Raw genomic sequence first — 21,280 nt, 5'->3', positions numbered from 1 at the left:
TTAATGCTTTGCACACAGCAGAGTCCTCAAAACAATGTAAAATCTGGGGGATAAATGGGGATCTTCCCCATCAGAGCCCACGTGGAGTTGGTGGGAAGCTTTCCTAGGCAGCATTTTCTCTGCACTGCAGATCCCCTTCCTTTGGAGCCCATCCTCAGGTCTGGGATAGGAAATGGGGACTGGCAGGAGCAGAACCTTCCTGAAGCTGTGGCTGGTCCGTGGCATCCTCCAGGTCTGGGGTAGGAAAAGGGGACTGGCAGAGCTGGCAGGAGCAGAACCTTCCTGCATCCATGGTTGATCCATGACATCCTCCAGGTCTGGGGTAGGAAATGGGGACTGGCAGAGCTGGCAGGAGCAGAACTTTCCTGCATCCATGGTTGATCCATGGCATCCACCAGGTCTGGGATAGGAAATGGGGAGTGGCAGGAGCAGAACCTTCCCGAAGCCGTGGCTGATCCGTGGCATCCCCCAGGTCTGGGGTAGGAAATGGGGACTGGCAGAGCTGGCAGGAGCAGAACCTTCCTGCATCCATGGTTGATCCATGGCATCCACCAGCTCTGGGGTAGGAAATGGGGACTGGCAGGAGCAGAACCCTCCCGAAGCCGTGGCTGATCCGTGGCATCCACGGAGCCTCCCGGGAGCAGGGCAGGGGCTGGAGGTCAGCCCAGGTCAGTTCCATGCCCGTGGTGCTCCCAGCCCTGGAGCAGGGACCTGGGGAGGGCCAGGGTTCCAGCAGGCTGCCGGATTCCCCGGGGACCCCCAGGACCTCCCCTGCTCTTCATCCCCCACTACTGCTGGCCACGCTCCTCGCTCCCGTGCCGGGCATCGTGGGGGGCTGCGTGCTGGGCTAAACATTCCCTTTCTTCTGTCAGCCCAGGGACTGCACTTCCTTAATTGTGGATTCTTTTAGTTAATTGGGAGTGTTTGGAAACGCCTTGCACCTCAGCAGGGTTCAGTCCTGCGGGGTGCCAGGGGCTTTGTTCCCCGGCCAGCAAAGCACTTCAGCCTGGCTCTAAGAACACTTTACAGGCTGGAATAAGCTCATTGATTTCGGGGCACTGAAGGGTTGTGCCAATACCAAATTTCTTCCAATGATCCCGGCTCAAATAGTAACATCCAGGAAAGTGTTCCTTGAATCTTAATGCTACCTTAAATAGCCATGGCTCGGGCTCCACAGTCAGGGAAACAAAGACCAGTGTTTTGGGGGAGGTTCTGCTGGGAATAGAGGAAAAGTCATGGTTAAAGGTGATTTTCCCTCTCTCCCCCCTTATTTTCCCTTCTGTGCTGTAGTAGCAGGGTTTGCTTTAACTGTGGTCATCTTCAGCGAGCTTTTAATAAATGGAGAGGAAACTGGAAGAGTTTGGAAAAGTATGGGATAAGCAAACACTCCAGAGGGACTTGTAGTGGCAACATGATTAATAAGGGACAGTCCTGGTAATTCTATCAAAACAGAGCTATTGCAAAAGCATATGGAGCATCCTGGGTTTGGGCAGGAGCAGGATTCAGACAAATGATCCAGGGAGATTTATGTGCCTCCTTGCTGGGAGGGTTTCTTCTCCCCCTGGAAGTGTGAGGGGAAAAGCTCTGTAGATTTAACCGTAGGATTAGACTCCAGGAAAAAAAAAAACAAATTAGTAAATCAGGCAGCTCATGGCTCTCAAGTATTTTTATGCTGGTTGTTTGTTTGATAGCAGGCTCCAAATCTTACAGAGATTTTTCTTCCTTAACTTTATATATTTATCTTTTTTTCTCTGTCAAACCTCACACATATCTGGGAATAACCTTAAGGAGCTGAAAAGGGGAAATGTTCTCCAAAAGGAAAATATGATGCAAAATATAGAATCCCAGAGTGGTTTGGGTTGGGAAGGACCTTAAAGCCCATCCAGGGCCACCCCTGCCATGGCAGGGACACCTCCCACTGTCCCACAGCCCTGTCCAGCCTGGCCTTGGCCACTGCCAGCGATGGACTTCAGCAGGCAGCAGAGAAGGTGTTCCAAACCATCCCGCTCCCCACAGGCTCTGCCAGTGCTCTCCTGGGGCTGGGGAACAGAAATCCCCCCTGGATGGGGGCACAGAGCTGAGACACGGTGACACGGTGACACGGCAGTGACACAGCAGTGACACAGTGACAGTGACACAGCAGTGACACAGCAGTGACATGGCAGTGACACAGTGACAGTGACACAGTGACACAGCAGTGACAGAACAGTGACACAGTGACAGTGGCACAGTGACAGAGTGACACAGTGACACAGCAGTGACACAGCAGTGACAGAGCAGTGACACAGTGACACGGCAGTGACACAGCAGTGACACAGTGACACAGTGACACAGCAGTGACACAGCAGTGACAGAGCAGTGACACAGTGACACGGCAGTGACACAGCAGTGACACAGTGACACAGTGACACAGCAGTGACAGAGCAGTGACATGGCAGTGACACAGCAGTGACACAGCAATGACACAGTGACACGGCAGTGACAGAGCAGTGACACAGTGACACAGCAGTGACACAGTGACAGTGACAGAGCAGTGACACAGCAGTGACACAGCAGTGACACAGTGACAGTGACACAGTGACACAGTGACACAGCAGTGACACAGCAGTGACACAGTGACACGGCAGTGACAGAGCAGTGACACAGTGACACAGCAGTGACACAGTGACAGTGACAGAGCAGTGACACAGTGACACAGCAGTGACATGGCAGTGACACAGTGACACAGCAGTGACACAGTGACAGTGACAGAGCAGTGACACAGCAGTGACAGAGCAGTGACACAGTGACACAGCAGTGACATGGCAGTGACACAGTGACACAGTGACAGAGCAGTGACACAGTGACACAGTGACAGTGGCACAGTGACACAGTGACACAGTGACACAGCAGTGACACAGCAGTGACACATGACAGTGGCACAGTGACACAGTGACACGGCAGTGACATGGCAGTGACACAGTGACAGTGACACAGTGACACAGTGACACAGTGACAGTGGCACAGTGACACAGTGACACAGTGACACAGCAGTGACACAGCAGTGACACAGTGACACGGCAGTGACACAGCAGTGACATGGCAGTGACAGAGCAGTGACACAGTGACAGTGGCACAGTGACACAGTGACAGAGCAGTGACACAGCAGTGACACAGTGACACAGTGACAGAGCAGTGACACAGTGACACGGCAGTGACACAGTGACAGTGGCACAGTGACACAGTGACACGGCAGTGACACGGTGACAGTGACAGTGACATGGCAGTGACACAGCAGTGACACAGCAGTGACACAGTGACAGTGGCACAGTGACACAGTGACACAGCAGTGACACAGCAGTGACACAGTGACAGTGGCACAGTGACACAGTGACACGGCAGTGACACGGTGACAGTGACACAGTGACAGCAGTGACACAGCAGTGACACAGCAGTGACACAGCAGTGACACAGCAGTGACACAGCAGTGACACCCTGCTCCTGTCACCCTGCCCAGGGCTCCCGAGCACGTTGTTCTCAGAGCAGTGATTTCCTTCTTTCCTTTGAAGGCTTTTCGTGCGCAGCTGCTGGGGCAGCTTGGAGCTCTCGTGTGGGGAGGCAAAGGCAGGGACTGGAGTTAAGAGCTTATGAACTTCTCAGGTTTTAGCAAGGTACACAGATGAAATGATACTGTGGTTTTTCCTCCTCCTTTCTCTTCTTTTTTTCTTTTTTTTTTTTTGACACAAAATGAGAGGAGACCTCTTGCACTGCACGTGCATAAATTGTACAGGTTTGGCTCTGCTCGAGGCTGAAATTAAAAATAAAAGAAAATCAAATAGTCATCCTGACACATGAGACAATGCAGTCATCCAAAACCAAAATAGTTCTGTATAGTACTCTGCATATAGGAGTCAGAGATCTGTGTGTGGGCTTTAAAGATGCCTTGCCTTCTCTTTTTGGAGAAGAAACTTCTGTTAACATCTAAATGATGTCAAAAATTCAGCAAGGATTGAATTCCCCTCTTCACCGGCACGAAATTTTCGCATTGCTACTGAACTCTGTTATTTTATCAGCCTCCTGCTCTTCAGACCCCATTTTCCAAAAACTTTTAAAGTGATTGTGCAAGTCAAACCTAATTTCTTATCACAATTCTTGTGTATATTGGCTCAGTTGTTTGCAAGGGATTGTTTCACCCACCCTGTTTCCCTTGGCATTTTCAGAAGGTTCTTGTAGTTGTTAGCAGCTGTAAATGGTATTAATAAGGAGTATTTGGTTGCTGGTTTCTGCAGTTTTCTCTGCTGATTAGGCTGCATTGCCAAAGGTTGAGCAAGTTTCTAAAAGCAGGATTGTTCTTGGAGTTGTGAAAACACAATTCTCAACAAAATAACAGCTGTATCTGTGTCAAGAATTCTCCAGGCAGGCTGCTGCAGCCCTGCAGAAACACTCTTAATCCAAAGGGGTGTTGATGTTAAAATCAAGGACATTTCACCTGAACGTTTAAAGATCCAGCCAGGAAGATGCCAAGGTTTTTTCCCTTTCCTCAGGGTTGTGTTTGAGGTGAAAAGCACTTTCCCACTGCAGCGTTCTGTCCCTGCTGTGCTGGGCTTCCCAAAGCACCTCTGGGTTGGGAAGAGCCTTGCTGAGAGCAGCTCGGGCTGTGGGGACAGTGAGCACATCTTTGGGTTTCATCCAGGGAATCCAGAGCGTGGGATCCCTCAGCAGCTCCCTGTCCTTCAGGGTTTCCAAGGCTCAGGACCTAGAATTGTGGAATCATGGAATATCTCAGGTTGGAAGGGATCCACAAGGATCATCGAGCCCAGCTCCCTAACTTGACCCTGCTTGGAGCACTAAGTTCTGCTAGAACCTTCCATGATCCATTTCCTCCAGGTGTTTTTATGAGTGATGACTCCAGGTGCCTTCCTCCAGAGCACGTCCTTGCTGTGGTCACCAGCTCCTGCTGTTGGAGTAGGAGACTCACTCCAGATAAAATTCATGGAATGAAAATAAGTGCTTGAAAAAAACCCTTGGTGTCTTCCCATGTAGCTCTTTCAGCATTTAGGTGAAACTCCATTGATTTTAACACCAGCACCACTCTGGACAAATGGTTTCAGCCCAGTCTCTGCAGAGGTCTGTCAGCCTGCCTGGAGAGTTCCTGACACAGATACAGCTGGTGTTCTGTAGACCCTGCTGTTCCAGCTTGCTGGGGAAGGGCTCAGTGGGGTGAGATTCACCCAAGGAAGGGAGGCTGATGCCCAGCAGAGCCTGTTCCTGTGGCACAGGGAGTTGCCATCCGTGTGGCAGCAGCGATGGGATTGTCCAAAGTCAGGCTCACTTTCCCCTGGGACTGTGGAGGAGCAGCCACGTCCCGCTGGTGTTGGGCTGTGCTCAGGTGAGGGCTGCAGCTCGTGCTTCATGCAGACGTGGGGATCAGCTGTGGCTGAGGCAGGGAGGGGCTCGGGGAGCGTTGCTGGAGCAGAGTGAGGTGTGAGCAGCAGCTTTGGGGTCAGGGTCCCAGCAGAGCCCCTCCGTGGGAGAGGAGTGACCGTGGTGGGAGCACGGCTCAGAGCCACTCGGGCACCTCATCCAGCAAACCTCCCCTTCCTGGGCACCCCATCCACTGCTGGGGCTCGGAGCTCCATCCCTGCTGGCTCCTGGAGACACCAGGGCTCTGCTGGCAGGGGCTGAGCAGGGCTGGCTGCTCCTGTCACAGCCCTTGGTCGTGGTTGCTCAACTGCTGCTCCCGGGGAAGCTCCTCGGCTCAGCCAGGACATCAATCCTGGCTCAGGCAGGAGCCTCCTTGCTGTGTACCTGGAATTATGTCTGAGCTGTCCTCCAAGGTCTGTAGCAGATGGAGAGAGACATCATGAGCAGAGGGGAGAACAGTTTGGGCTTCCAGTCCGTGTGGACTGGAGAAACAAAAGGAGTTTTGGGTGTGTGGAAGCAGTTCAGGCGTGCAGAGTCATTAATCTTCATCTGTGGCTTTTAAAATCAGCAGCAGCCAGAGTCTCCCAGACCTGAAAGCTGTGTTTGTTTGGATGGAGTGGATGTGCAGGGAATTTTTCCTGAACTTCACCCCACCAAGGAAGGTTTGTGTCAAGTGGATTGACTGGAGCAGCACTGCACAGTGTGGCTCTGACCATTGCAGCAGCCCTGGTTTACAGGGTCAGCCCAGTGGTTTCATGTTTAAAGTTGTCACACATTTAATTCTTGACTGTTTTGTGCCCATTCTTAATTTCTAAAAAGGAAAAAAAAAAAGAAGGCCATGCTGGTTTTGAGCTGGAGTTTCTCATACTTAAGTCTGTGTAAAGATGATTTATGGTGCTAGAAGGGCTCCACTGGAAACGCAAGATCTATTATGAAGTGGATTGAGCGGCCCATGCTGAAATGTTTATTGCTGTCTTCAAAATAGAATACATCAGGGTTGATGGGGCCTGTCCAGGAAAGAGAGAGACTGCAGTGCAGTGGGGCTAGTGGGGTATTTTTAGTATTTCAATAAAAGACAAGGTTTTTAAAGGAAATCACTTATTGCCATTTTGCAATCAAGAATGCAGGAGTGTTCCAGGGACTGCAAGAAATATGCTTCAAGAATGTGGGAGCCATAAGGAACTAATCATTAAATACTCTCCCGTTTCCACCCCCGGCCCTGGGCTGAGGAAGCCATTTAGGAGCTTTGCAATTTGTATGGAAATCTCGGCCCTCCTGACCACTCGGTCAAGCATCCCGGGCACTGGGGAGCCAGCAGCCCATTTGCAAAAGTTCCTACAATTCCTGGGTGAGCAGGGCACTTGGAAAATCGGAGACACATGGACCAGCCTTCAGGAACACTTAATCTGACCTTAACTGACTGATATGAACACAATCTGATCTTTTTTGTGCTGTAGGTTCTTCTTGGTCAGTGCCTTGCTGGGGAAGTTGTCCTTGCAGGTTCAGATGGATCAGCAAAACTGGGAGGTTGTTGCTGTTGCTGTTCTGCTCGTTTGACTGAGCTGTGATTGTTTTTATTTCTTGTTTATTTTCTTCATGTGATGCCTGAAACCGTTTGGAAGCATTTTGGTGCTGTAATAAGTCCATGTAAGTAGGGAGGGAGCGATCCCAGCACTTGCCAGAATGAAAAACAAAGGTAGAGGCAAAAGATAATCCTTTCCCAAGTGATTTAGGAGCCTGATGGGACAATTTAGTGATGCATCTAAGCAGAGCTGGTGGTTGCCTCCTCCTGCTCCCCACATTCCCACCTTTTTCCCTGTCTGGCCCTGGTGTCCTGGGGAGGCAGTTCAGGCAGCTACAATGGCAGAAAAGTGACCCCACCAAAAACAAAGCCAGGGTGTGGGGCTGGTGGCAGATGGACGTGGGCAGATGTCCCTTCTGTGCCAGGCCAGCAGAGCTGGCCTTTCATTTGATTGTTTGTCTTTGCCCGTTTGTTTTTACTGGGGAAAGTGGTGCAGGGACACCAGTTCCCTGCTGAGATCATCTGTCACAGCTTCTGCCTGTTCCCAGCCTGCTGCAGGTAGCAGAGCTGGGCTCTGACCCTTCCTTTCAGGAAAGCCCTTTGGAGTTTGCCAGCTGGGCTGGGCTTCTGCATCCCCTGCTGGACTTGGGGCTGGGCAGGGAAGCTGAGCTGGAGAAGGTCCATGGAGACACGGATTTGGGAGGAGCCCCAGCCCTCAGGACACTGCCCCAGCTCTGGGATTTAACTTGGCTCAGGCTGCTTGCAGCCAGGGCTGGTGAATCTCCCCGGCTGGGAGTGCAGTGAGAACTCTCTTCAGTGATCTGTGATTTGTGCTGCCCAAGGTCCCACCTGGTTGGATTTTCCATTGGAAACCCTTGGATTTCCTGAGGTATTTTGTTGTTGCCAGGAGAGCCTTCCCTGGCTGTCCTGCACTCCCTGAGCCCAGCTGCTCTCCCCACCACAGCTCCTGCAGGTCCATGGCACAGTTCCTGGCAAACCCTGCTGTTTTATGGCATGGGGGGATATCTTCTGGTGGAGATGGGGATATCCCAGTTAAACCTGTGCTTTCTCACCCTTCCTGCTGGATTTTCCAGAGCAAAAGGGTTCAGGTGACACCTTTGGCTTGGTTGGGCTCACTGGAGTGAGCTGAGTGACCCTCATGTGAAATAAGGGATTTTTTAGAACCATTGTGCTCTTGTTTGAGCTGGTTTGTTTCCTTTCTCCTGGGAAACCTTCGGTGCACAGTGAGGTCTGTGACACTTTCACAGGTCATTCCAGGCTGGAGCTCTGTTGCTCAGAAATGCTGAGTATTCCTCAACTGCTCCTGCTCCTTGGTGTCCCTGATGTAAGGGAAAGGATGCCCGAGAGTCTGGAGGAAGGACAGTTGGAAACTCTGTGTGTGTGTGCTTGTTTCATTCAATAAACGGGGAAGAAAAATAAGCCACATGCAAAGAAATGCAGTAACCACATCTGCCAGTGACCTTTGGGGCTGGAAAGAGTCTGGTGATGGTGTGGGGCCAAGCAAGGAAAGTTGGGAAGTCACTCCAGAAGAACAAAAGGAAAATCCATGAGGATGTTTCCAGTTTGGGGCTGGGGAGATCTGCAGAGCTCTGCCCCAGCCCACCCCTCAGAACAGGCAGAGATGGGTGGAGGTTGCCAGTTCTGGGTTATTTGGGCTTTTTGGGATGGGGAAGCTGCTGCCCCTCACGCCTGCTCTTGATGCCATGGCGAGTCCAGGAAATGATTTGATTGCCCGGTGTTTTTGCAGAAGGTGTTCAGGTGTGGATGGCTTTGAAGCTCTCTGGTTCAGTCATTGTGTCTCAGAGGTACATGAACCATTTCTCCACCATTGTCCTCTCCCAGCTCCCTGCTGCTATTTAAAGGAGATACAAATTTAGCTCCAAGTGTTCCCTTTCCCACAGACTCCTCTGAAAGTTCAAACTTGTCACGGTTTAGCTCTTGCTGTGCTCTTGCCTTGTCTTCAGCTCCAAACAAATGTCTTGCCTGTCTCTGAGCTTCACTTCTGGTGGCTCAGAAGGTAAAATAATTTAAATTTCCTCATTTCCATGGGAAACTTTCCTACCTTTGAGCTGCCCTTCCTGACTTCGGGTTCTCAGGGCGGTGCAGGAGGCTCGGGAATTGTTCAGTAGATCCCCAGTCAAATGAGGCACCCCAAAGCACTGGGGCAGAGCCTTCCACAGGCAGGAGATGACCTTCCCATGGAGCAGCTGAGCATCAGGGGTGCTGAAACGTGAGCAGCAGCTGGAGGCTGTGACCAAAGCCCCGAGCTTGGCCTGAGGTCGGGTTTGTGCCACTCCTTGAAGGAATTTGGGATTTCGGGGCAGTTGTGCTTGGAAGCAGTTCAGGGCATTACCTGGCATGCATCTGTAACTTGAAAAATAGATGAACAGAGAATCAAATTGAAGTATAACAATAATGGAACCAGAGAAACGCTTCTCTCACTTGCCTGCCCTCAGCCAGGCTGCACATGGGGTTTGGGACCCGAAGTTTGGGATTATTTGATTGCTGAAGCCATAAAGGTTTGGATATAAACTCACTCCACGCTGCTTCTGGGGCTAATCTGACCTTTGTTTTCTGGTGGTGATGGTTCTCATCCTGCTGGCTTTTAGCCACACTTTGTTTGCCCACAGGCCCTTCTGTCAGTGACCTGAGGGATCTGCACGCCCCGATCAAAGCTTGTGTTAGCACCAAACCCATCTGTGCACCCCGGAGGGAATCCTATCTCCAACCTGAGATGACCAAACCCCACAAAAATGCAATTTCTAGCGTGTGAAATAATGTTGAGTTAATGTGCATAAACAGAGTCTGCACCTTTCCCTCAGATAAATCGTTTTTTTCGGGTCAATCTGGCATTGCATGAACAGCTCCAAATGTGCAATAACTCATAGACCAAGAGTTTTTTCACCTTACATAGGAACGACCTGGGCTTTGCTTTCTTCCAAATAAGGAATTAATAATGCAATAGTTGTTGTTTCCAACGAGCTCAGCTTCTTTGAGGAGTGCCTTTTTTCCCCTCCTCTAGACCCAGTGAAACACATGAACATTTGGAGCCTTTAATAACCGCTGGCGGAGCCTGGTCTTGATTTCTCTGAGAACTGCCAATGATTTTGATGTCAGGGCTGCGAGGTACAATTGTAGTGTTGAATTTCTGCAGGCAGAGCAGTTGAAAAGGAAGGTCAAAAGCAATAAGGGCCAGGTTCCTCTGGGCGGGCGGGGGCGTCGGGTAAGGAGCTTTTCCCCGGCCCTCTCGCCCAAGAAAACGTTTGGCTGTCACAAAACTAATAAAGAAAAACCTCCAGAGAGGGGCTCAGAGCTGCAGGTGTAGGAATCGGGGCTGTATTTACACACAAGCCAGCTTAATAGCGTGGGATTTCTGCTCAAGTGCTTCTTAATGCAACACAAATTGAATACCCGGCACGGGGAAAATGTTAGAGGGAAAGGATTTTTATGGCTTTTGGGGGAGAAAGTGCTTGGCTCTTTTTTAGGGAACATAAAGGACAGCAAGATGGATTTCTTGGGGTGCTTGCCATGTGGAAGTAGTGCTTTAGGTATGTGCAGAGGGTTCAGAGCCAGCCTCCGAGCTGGTTCTCTGCTGCCTCCAACAGCAGGGCTTTGGAGGGGTTTGGGCAGGGTTTCTGCCATATATCTGGCAACACGGGCTTAAAATGAACTTACTGAAACAGCAGATCAAATTTGGGTTCTTTAAAGCTGTAATATTAAATAGAAGTCCTCGAGGAAAGCAGCCAGGCCTCTTGCTGAAGGTCCCATCCTTGCCCTGCCTCTCTGCTGCCCTATAAAACAACAATTATGTGTTTAAAGTTACTGCTCTGTGTCCCTTATAAAAGAAGACTTATTCATAAACTTCTGGATAGACAGTTCTATGGGAATGTAACTTCCTTGGCCTAAACCAAGCTGCCTTTTCCAGATAATGTAATGCTATACAGGCTCTTTAAAGTCCAAGCATGCTATTTATTATTATTTTATCATCTAGAAAAGGCACCAGTGTTGAACCTGGGAATGACACTACACTCAAATCAGCAGGAAAGATGGGGAAAGCTCCAAGGACAGCTGCTCTTCCCAGAAATACCCACTGACAGGGTGCTGGGGGATGCTCAGGGCTTGTTGCAGGGCTGCCTTCCCTGCACCTCCTCTCTGCAGGCACCGAGCCAGGGCATTGCCATGGGCACGGCTCATTTTTGGGGTGGGATTTGCCAGATGCAAGTTGGACATTGTGGAAATGGGGTTGGATGCAACCTTGCAGCTTCTGAAGGCAGGGCAGAGGAGTGGGCCCCACACACACATGCACATGCCTTAGGATTTTTTTAATAGGCTGAAATCAGCATTTACTTCAGGACCTAAGGACCACGTGGCTGTGTTTGCTCTCTGATATCCCCAGTCCTGAGCCCACAGAAGTGCAGCAATATTAACCTAAATTAGATGTAATTTCACCTTTTCTTTCCCTCTTGTCTCTGAAGATGGGATCTTTATTTGGAAAAGCTTAGGTGAGGTGTGGAGCATTGAACCCCCTGAGCCAGGGACTGGGGGCATGGGCAGAGGAGCAGCTGAGCTCAGCAGTGCCATCATGTGAGTGCCAGTGTCCCAGGAACGCTGGGGACACCCCCACCCTGCCATGGAACGTGCCCTGGAACTCCGTGGGAGCTGGGAAGAGCTGGGAACGTGCCCCCTGCATTCCTGCCCTGCCCCTGGGAGCGGGATCGGGAGCGGGATTGGGAGTGGGATCAGCATTGGGATCAGCAGTGGGATCAGCAGTGGGATCAGCATTGGGATCAGCAGTGGGGTCAGCAGCAGGATCAGCAGTGGGATCAGCACTGGGATCAGCATTGGGATCAGCAGTGGGGTCAGCACTGGGATCAGCACTAGGATCAGCATTGGGATCAGCATTGGGGTCAGCAGTGGGATCAGCACTGGGATCAGCAGTGGGATCAGCAGTGGGATCAGCACTGGGATCAGCAGTGGGATCAGCAGTGGGATCAGCATTGGGGTCAGCAGTGGGATCAGCACTGGGATCAGCAGTGGGATTGGGAGCAGGATTGGGAGTGGGATCAGCAGTGGGATCAGCAGTGGGATCAGCAGTGGGGTCAGCACTGGGATCAGCATTGGGGTCAGCAGTGGGATCAGCAGTGGGGTCAGCACTGGGATCAGCACTAGGATCAGCATTGGGATCAGCAGTGGGATCAGCAGCAGGATCAGCATTGGGATCAGCAGTGGGATCAGCAGTGGGATCAGCAGTGGGATCGGGAGCAGGATCAGCAGTGGGATCAGCAGTGGGATCAGCATTGGGGTCAGCAGTGGGATCAGCAGTGGGATCAGCAGTGGGATCAGCAATGGGATCAGCACTGGGATCAGCAGTGGGATCAGCAGTGGGATCAGCATTGGGGTCAGCAGTGGGATCAGCAGTGGGATCAGCATTGGGATCAGCATTGGGGTCAGCAGTGGGATCAGCAGTGGGATCAGCAGTGGGATCAGCATTGGGATCAGCATTGGGGTCAGCAGTGGGATCAGCAGTGGGATCAGCAGTGGGATCAGCAGCTGGAGCACTGCCCCAGAGCCTTTAGCACAGGCAGCTTCAGGAGCATGGCATTTGCTGCAGCCTGCTTTAATTATTTGCTCTGTAATTGCACAGAGGTTTCTGCTTCCCACCTTTCCCTGAGATGCAGTTGGGATTTGTATTCCTGGCACTGTTTCCTTTTGCACGAGAATCTTCCCTTTGTTCTCTTCCGACTCCTGTTGACTTTAAGAATGGTTTTGATTCCTGAACGTCTCTTTGAGGGTTTCTTGTCAAAGGGAATATTTATACTTCATAGCATTCGAGCAAAAAAAGGCAAAGCAGGCAGGGACCTCAGAATGCAGAATTCCTGTCAGATCCTATCCACAGCCTTTGTGAGGAAAGCACGAGAAGCAGCCAGGTTTAAAACCCCCAGATCCTTCTAATCTGCTGCTGTGTGGTACAGGGGGGATGTGTGCAGCATCTGGGCTGTGTGGTGTGAGGTGCTTGGAGCTGTGTGTGCTGGGGGCTCCTGCCCTGCTGCCCCTGGGCTCAGCAGCTCTCTGCTCCCTCCTCAGCTGGGACAAGGACAGCCTTGCTCTCCTTAATGGCTCCAGGATTTTAATGCCACTTTTTCCAGGGATGGGACGAGGTTTATTTCATTTTGCTGCCCCCTCTCTCACTGCCCTGAGCGTGCCCTGCAGTTCCCTCACTCAGCATTGCCCCTTAGCAATCCTTTATTAGCCCCCACCTTCCCCTCTTCCTGCTGGGGAATAATTTGGGGTTTATGTGCAGTTTTTCTTGGGACTTGTCAAAGAATAATTACACCCCATTAACTCCCCTCTGTATCATTACTAATTCACACCTATGGAGTATTTTCCAAGCAGCTGATCTCGGTTGTCTCTTAATTGCTGGAGTCCATAAACTCTGTTACACTGAAACCGTGTGAAGGATTTGCACCCTCTAAAACTTCTCCCTCCAGTGCAAAACATAACAGAGAATGGGAATGTGGCAGCTTTATCAGATTTTACTCCTTCCCTATTTAGGCAAATTATTTGCTTCTGGCTCTGTTGAAAACTCCAAAATGTATATTAAGGTGTAAAAAATTTGAGACTAAAAGGGTGAGGAAGTTGTGGCTGTTCAGCCTGGAGAAGGGAAGGCTCCAGGGAGAGCTCAGAGCCCTTGCAGAGCCTAGAGGGGCTCCAGGAGAGCTGAAAGGGGACTGGGGACAAGGGCTGGAGGGACAGGACACAGAGAATGGCTCCCACTGCCACAGGGCAGGGATGGATGGGATCACAAATGGTTTCAGCTGAGCATAAGAGAAAAAAAATACTGTTGGTGGCAACTCTTTATTTCCCTGGAAAAAAAAAAAATCCTGGCCTCCTGGCAGAGGAACAGTTTCTGCACAGAAAACATGACACTATTTACAAAAAACAGTGTCTAATATCCTTTTCCAGCTTGGAAGGAGGAGTTTATTTCAATACATCCCTTTTTAATTGCCATGAGCTGGACTTGTAAATACTGTAAGTGGTTGAGTAATAGTCCTCAGTGAGCAGGGAGAGGAAGGGACAGGTTTTCCACTCTTGGAACCCTCTGCATTCCCTCAGCTCGGGCAGGGAGACTGCACGCAGCAGATACTGAACACAAATAAAAGCCTCTTAATTAAAAGATCATTTAAGCCCAGGGGATGCCCATGGGTGTGATGCCAGTGCCCAGCACAGTGATCCATCCAGCTGGGTGAGGAGTTTGTGTATTGGGGTGGTTTGGGAGGTGGATGCAGGGTGTTCTCACTAAAACATTTCTTCCTTTCCTCTAAAAAATGGGAGAGAAAGGGGAAGGTTCCTGCTGAGAAATGGGGAGTTAAGGAGAAGGGAGGGATCTCATTTTGTAAGATCTTGTTTGTCATTAACCTCTGCAGGGATCCAGTGGCTTTTGGGGCAGGATGGGGCACACGGGAGAGGTGGGGCAGGGCACTGTGGGATTCTCTCCAGAGCTGGATGATCCCTGTTTCCCCAAGTCAGGCACATGCCTGCCAGCCCAGCCCTGCACAGAGTTCTGTCTGAAAGCAGGAGTACTTTGTGTTGGAAACAATTTCCTGCTGCAGTTTGGATTTCCTCCTGAATAATCCTTTGCCCCAGTGGGATGGTACAGAGGGATTCTAGCAAAGCTCAACTGGCCTGGCTGGGAGTTAAACACATCCCTTGATGTTTCCGTGGCAGATGTTCGGGGAGGAAGGCACTGCTGGAAAATCCTGATCTGAAGGGTCAGGAAGAGAAGGAAGCGCTCTGCCAGCGCGGGGTTTGGGTCCAGGTCTCTGCTCAGGTCACCAGTGCGGGCCCGTCAGGGCTGAGCAGGGGGAGGAGGAGGAATTTAATCCCAGAAATCCATTTGTAAATGATGAAGGCAGCAGCCTGAGCCTTGTTCTGTTCCTGCAGGGATGCTGGTGGTGATCGTGCTGCTGCTCATCGCCATCGCCGTGGTCGCGCTCTGGCCCACGGGTTAACCCCGTCCCTGCCGGAGCAGCTGCTCCAGGGGAGCTCCGGGGCTCGGGGAGGGACCTGCTGAGGGCAGGGAATGAACTCCATCCATCGCTGGGAATAAACTCCACAGCTGGGAATAAACTCCACAGCTGGGAATAAACTCCACCGCAGCAGACTGAAGCGGCGTCCACCAGACCTCCGCTCTCCTTGGAGCGCGGCTGAGGAGCTCTGTGGGATCTGGGGGATTTCAGTGGGAAAAAGGATTTCATCCCGCGCTTCCCACCTTCCTCTGGCACTCCAGCAGCTGCAGCTGTGGGATGGACCCACCTCTCCTGCGTCTGGGGACACGCTGGTGCTGCTGCCCTGCCCATCTCGCTGAGCTCAGACATCCCAGGGGCTCCAGACACCGAAATCCAGGAGTGGTTTGGGGAACAGAACTGGAGAACAGCAAGTGGAGAGCAGCAACTGGAGAGCAGAAATTGGAGAGCAGAAATTGGAGAGCAGAAACTGGAGAGCAGAAATTGGAGAGCAGAAATTGGAGAGCAGCAAGTGGAGAACACAACATTCCCACCTTCACAGAGAAAATGCTCCGTGGTTTTCAAGGAATCCTCGTGGGGAATGACTGCATGGGATTCTCCCAGGATGGGAAGCCACAGCCCTGCAGGACCCCGTGGGCTGCACGGAACCGCTGAGCTCTGCTGAGCCCCTGAGGGAGGCTGGTGGGTTATTGATCCCCAGGGGTAGTTATTGGTGGGTTATTGATCCCCAGGGGTAGTTATTGGTGGATTATTGATCTCCAGGGGTAGTTATTGGTGGGTTATTGATCTCCAGGCATAGTTATTGGTGGGTTATTGATCTCCAGGGGTAGTTATTGGTGGGTTATTGATCTCCAGGGGTAGTTTTTGGTGGGGTACTGATCTCCAGGGATGGGAACTGAACAGCAGCAGGACTCAGCCCAGCCTGTGAGAGTGGAGAGCTTTGCCCTCGTGTGCTCCCCAGGGGCTCTGCCAGCCTGGCCTCGGGAGATGCACCAGAATTAACATCCTCACTGAGCTCTGGCTCTTCCTTTGACAGCTCCTCACACCCTTCTACAGCTGAGAGGAAGGATTGCCTATTTCAAAACTAATGAAAAAGAAGTATTAAATGTTTGCTTCTGGCCAAGAGAATAATTATTTTGTTACACATGTCAGTTTGATTTCAGGATTAATAGAGCAAGCAATAAATACTGATTAAAGCGGATCCATTTCTATACAGTTTCTCTGCCTGGGGTTTTATTGTTTCCTGCTATCTTGTGTTGTCTGTGAATGATTTATCCAACACTGCCATATCCTAAGAGCCGGTCTGGAGAAAGAAATAAGCAATTTCTGTCAGACTTTGTGTGTATTATGACAGATCTGTGAGACTTGCAAGGGCTGGCCCTCACCTGCCCTGGTGGTGTCTCCCTTCACAGCTCTGACCTGGCTTTGGCACTCATTTCCCTCTGCCCACACGTCCAGCACTGCCCTGGGAGGAGGGAACCAGGGTCTCCTGGTGCTGTGTCCTCTCTTGACTGGCACAAATCCATTCTTCTCTTCTGGGCTCAGTTTCCCCAGACTGGGAGCCTTTGTTCAGGGTTTGGTGGTTGCAGATCCCCTTCAGTCGTCTCCTTGCAGGGTGCAGGTGTTGGCTGGGGCTTGGAGGATGAGAGCCATGGAAGGAGATGAAGAAGATGGAGTTCTGCAGGAAGCAGAGGCAGGGAGCTCCTGAGTACCCTGTGGGACACACGGAGTTCACAGAATCCCAGAGTGGTTTGCATGGGAAGGACTTTAAATCCCATCCAGTGCCACCCTGCCATGGGCAGGACACCTTCCACTGGCCCAGCTTGCTCCAAGCCCCATCCAGTCTAACCTTGACCATTCCCAGGGATCCACAGTTCTCTTCTTCACCTGCCATGGGTGGTGCTGTGTCCTGCAGCTGTGGGAGCTGTCCCCTGCATCCAGAGAGCATTTCCCTGTCTTTGTGCTCCCAGGGAGGGCACAGGAGAGAGGAGCCTGGTGGAGAGAAAGGCCCAGAGATCCAGCTGTGCCCCCTCCAGCTTCAGCCAGGGCTCTGTGTCCAGCCCATCCTCAACACTCAGAGCTGGAGGAGAGGCTGCAGGTTGGAGCTCCTCCGGAATCTTCCGTGTGCTCTGCTGGAGAAAATCCTTGAAGCCTTTCCAAGTGCAGCCCAGGCTGTGCCTGGTCACTTTTCTTGGAGAGATGCTTCACCTTGGGGCTGTCAGAGAGGGGAGGGCAAGCAGGGGTGGTTTCATGTCCTCTGGTTTTCAAGAGGACACGGCAGGGGGTTCATGAGTTATTGTTGATGTCAGATTAGCAAGGGAGCTTCAGGCTGGGCTGCTCCAGCTGGAAACAAGGAAAGGTTTTGGAGAAGAGTTCCAAATCTCTGCATTCCTGCAGCTCTGCAGAGGGAGCGACACTGGGAATGCTCCAGGAGCTGTTCCTCAGCAGCAGCCTCCAAACCTGGAGCAGGATTTCACTGCCAGCTCTGGAGCAGCCCCGTGGATCTTCAGTGACAGCCAGAGAGCAACACGGGGTTTGTTCAGATGAGACCTCGGGCCTGGGCTCCTAATTAAAGCTGTCAGTTCTGGGGGGAATTACGGCTTTGTTTGAATGCCCAGGACACGCAGGATGGACGTGTAACTCATCCTGGTCAGTGCTCCACAGGACTGTGTTCTGACCCAGGCTTTCAAAGGCACTTTCTGACCCGCCAGCTCCTCCAGCACATTCTTCCTGTGGGCACCTGGGAAGGGTGGAAACACAGGATTTGCTCGCTGTGCTGGCCCACAAAGGGCTTCTCAGCCTTGCCCTTTAGGTAACATTTAACGTGTCGAGTGGGTGAGGAATTTTATTAAACAGCAGTGGAGTTGGCAGCGCTCTGCTGTGTGCAGGGAAGCTTTTCTGTCTCCCTGCCCCATTAAAGAAGAAGGAAGATTAAAATATGAGAGACACCAGGGTTTGGCTCCGAGCAGCGGCGGTGGAGGAGCCAACCTGGAGTGGCTTCTCCAAGCAAAGATCTTCCTGGAATGTGCCCAGAGACATCCCAGGCTTCGCCTTCCCTGCCACCTCCTCCGTCAGGAGTTCAGCTGCTTCCAGCTGCAGTTTCATCAAAATCCCAGCGCTGGGGGCAGGTCTGGTGTGTGCTGCAGGCCCTTGGATGCCCCAGTGCCCTGGGGAAAATCCCCACCTCCTGCACGAGAACAGGGATCCTCTTGGAATGCTGCTGGGCATTTTCACATTCCCTGGTTCCTGGGGTGAGCTCGGTGCGTGGATGGCTCCTCTCCCACACTGCCGGGTGGGAGCAGGCTGGGAAAACCACTCCAGGTCCAGCCCTCCGTGGGAAAAGCCTCATCCCCTTCTTTCCAGAGCCCCCGTGTCACCTTTGGACAAGTGGCCACCTGCAATCTGGGAAGCCCATTTGCCCCTCAGAGCAGAGCTGGCACTTGTGACCCATTTGTCTCCGCAATAAAGATCTGACATTTCCGCCCCCGGGATGTTTTTGGATTCACAAATTCCCAGCACTGCTGAAGGCTTGGGTCAGCTGGGCTGACCCCCAGCACTTGGCAGCACCTTTTGCCTGGACTTTTGTCCCTGGAAGTGTTTTGCTGCCTCAGTTCCCCCCACTCTGGCTCCCCGTGCTGTCGGTGCCAGCAGCCCTTGCCCTGGCACCAGCGCTGACCCCGCTGATCCTGGCTGGGGCTGAGGGAGCCCTGAGTCCTGCAGGATGGGCAGGAGGGGCCAGCACTGCCCAGCAGCCCCTGGATGGGACAGAAACGGCTCCAGAGCGGGGCTGGCAGCTCTCCTGACTCCAAACCTGTCCCCACACCTGTCCCCCAGCTCCGGGCAGGGTCCCAGAGGTTTTGGCTCTGTCCCACTGCAGGGCACAGCTGAGCCCACAGGGGTGGGGACCCCCCGTGCCACCCACCCATGGTGTCCCCACTGCCTGGGGGTGCTGGGCCGGGCCAGGGCTGGCACTGCCAGTCAGAAACAGCTGTGCCACCTCAGCCCTGCCAAGGGGACACCGACAGACCCAGGGGGTGGGGGGGACACCATCATTTCCTTGCCCAGGTCCTTGTCCCACAGGCTCACTGAGCAATGGGGTGGGAAGAAGCAGAAATTCCTGGAGATTTTTACAGTTTACAAGAGTTTATTCAACTGGTTTCTGACTTTAGTTCTACCGAGGGGGTGCTGAACAGTTACAAGCTCCTTTGGGTCAATTACAGCCAATCTAACAAACAAACAAACAAAAGGGGAAAAAAAAAGGAAAAAAAAAGAAACAACTCGGAAAAACAATAAGAAAATCCACAACTTTTTCACGTGTCATTAAATATATTCATATATAATAACCATAATATATTAGTATGCATTGTAAAGAAACATCGCCCAAAGCAGTCTGCCATGGTCATAACTAAACAACATTTACAGTTCAAGATATTAACAGAAATAATAAAAAAAAAAAAAAAAAAAAAAGACAAAAAAAAACCAAAACCAAAATAAAACAACCCCAAAACGAACACAGGTTTGTGAGGGGGGAGGCGGGGCGGGGAGGGGGCACGGACACGACGAACGAACAGAAACGAGACCAAGCGACTTCTGTCGGGTGCTAGGGTCAGTGATGATTGTTTTGGCATTTCAGCTGCTCTCCGAAGCCTCTCTGAAGGCACCACAGCCCCTCCCCGGGCACCCCGCTGTCCTCGGGGTCCCCACTCCTGTCCCCGGGGCGATGGGTGGCCCTGGCTGGTTCCTTGCTGCTCAGAACGGGCTCGGTGGCCCAGAGCTGCCGTGCAGGTGGTGAGGGGGGCATCCTGTCCCTCTGGGGGCCCAGCAGAGGTGTCCTCCCGGAGATGTCCTAGAGCAGGGGTGGCTGCAGGGAAGAGCTGCCCCTCTGGAGCCCGATTTGGGGCTGCTGTGCCCTCCCAGCAGAGGCTGCTCCAGTCGCAGCAGTTCCAGCAGCAGCTGCTGCAGGTCAGGGCTGCTGGGAGCACACGAAGGGCACTGGGAGCACACGAAGGGCACTGGGAGCACACGAAGGGCACTGGGAGCGGGGATGGAGCGAGGGCTTCGCCTGGGCTGGCTGGAAAGCACCGAACTCCAGCAGGTCAGGCCTGGGGACTTCCCTCCTGTGCCAGCCTCCAGGCTGCCGTGCCAGTCATTTCCTTCTGAGTCCCCGGCTGTGTCAGTGCCTGGAGGGGGCTGGCCGTGGGCTCAGGGGGTGGGGGTCTCCTGCAGCCTCCAGGAGCGCTGGGAGCAGGGAAGGGGCTGGAGGGTGTCCCTGGGGGGGTTGGGGTGTCCAGGCTGTGCTGGGAGGGCGGCTGTGCTTGACAAGGGTGGAAAGTGGGAGTGAGCCTTGGGTGTCCAGGTGTGCTGTGGGCAGTTCCCGAGTCCCCAGGTCCCCTGGCCTTTCCTTCCTGCTCTCCACGTGGAGAACTGGCTTTGGGTTGGATTCTGTTACTTTTAGGCACCATTTGAAGGTTGGGGACATCCTGGCTGCCTGGGGATGTGCTGTCCCCAGCTGTGAGGTTCCCTGGCAGCAGCTGATGGTGGCTGCAGCATCCAAGCCCCGTTTTGGGGCTCTAAGCCTCCATTTAGACACTTGAGGTGAGATTTTATCCCTCAGAACCAAGGTTCACTTCCCTTGGCTGCAAAACCCTCAGCTCTCCTTGGGCTCTGAGATAAGGAAAACCAAGTCCAGTTTGGGAAAGGGGAGAACACACAGACTTGGTGGGGGGATTTGCTTGATGTCCAGGGTGGGATTTTTCTCCTAATACCCAGATTAATTCTGGAGGCCTTGTGGTGGCAGGGAAGGCTCGGCAGAGCTGGGTCCCTCCGGGTGGTGTCTCCAGCAGCCTCCTCTTTGCACCTATTTACATGGCTGCCCTGCTTTATGGTGGTTTATGTCATTATATAAATATTGTCAATTGCTATAAAACAAGGCAAAACCACTGGAAAATGTCATAAAAGGGATGTTTCCAAGTTTCCTAAAAGGAAAAATAGCAGGGAGGTTTTGCTTTTCATAGCGACTAATGTTTGCTTCTCCTCCAGGTACCGTCCTGCCCTCCTGCCTTCCTGCCCAGCCGTTCCCGGTCTCCCTGGATGAGGTGGGATTGGATATTCCCATTCCCCGTGGGCTGCTGTGGCAGGGGAGCAGCCTGGCAGGGGGGTCACAGCTCCCGAGCCAGTCCTGCCCGCAGGGTGCCCCGGGGGAGGATGAGTGAGGTGAGGCAGCCCCCACTGTGCTCAGTGAATTAACGACTGGAAATCGGGAATTTAAATTGCCTGTTTGCCCCCACCCAGCAGAAGGAGCAGAGCTCCA

The 21,280-nt window shown here is 52.4% G+C and overlaps 1 protein-coding gene across 1 annotated transcript in view; it reads left to right on the top strand.

Annotated features, from left to right (window-relative positions):
• The window catches only part of STX8 (syntaxin 8), a 92,000-nt gene extending 75,812 nt beyond the window's left edge, over positions 1-16,188 (top strand). Inside the window, 1 exon segment of the mRNA XM_053995069.1 lies at positions 14,888-16,188. Coding sequence (XP_053851044.1) covers positions 14,888-14,955 — 68 coding nt within the window. The 3' untranslated portion in view covers positions 14,956-16,188.
• The last annotated feature ends 5,092 nt before the right edge of the window (positions 16,189-21,280 follow it).

Source organism: Vidua macroura, chromosome 19 (genome assembly GCF_024509145.1).
Source record: "Vidua macroura isolate BioBank_ID:100142 chromosome 19, ASM2450914v1, whole genome shotgun sequence".
NCBI classification, from domain to species: domain Eukaryota; kingdom Metazoa; phylum Chordata; class Aves; order Passeriformes; family Viduidae; genus Vidua; species Vidua macroura.
The sequence above is the reverse complement of the archived record's forward strand: the minus strand, read 5'-3'. Positions and strand labels throughout refer to the sequence as shown.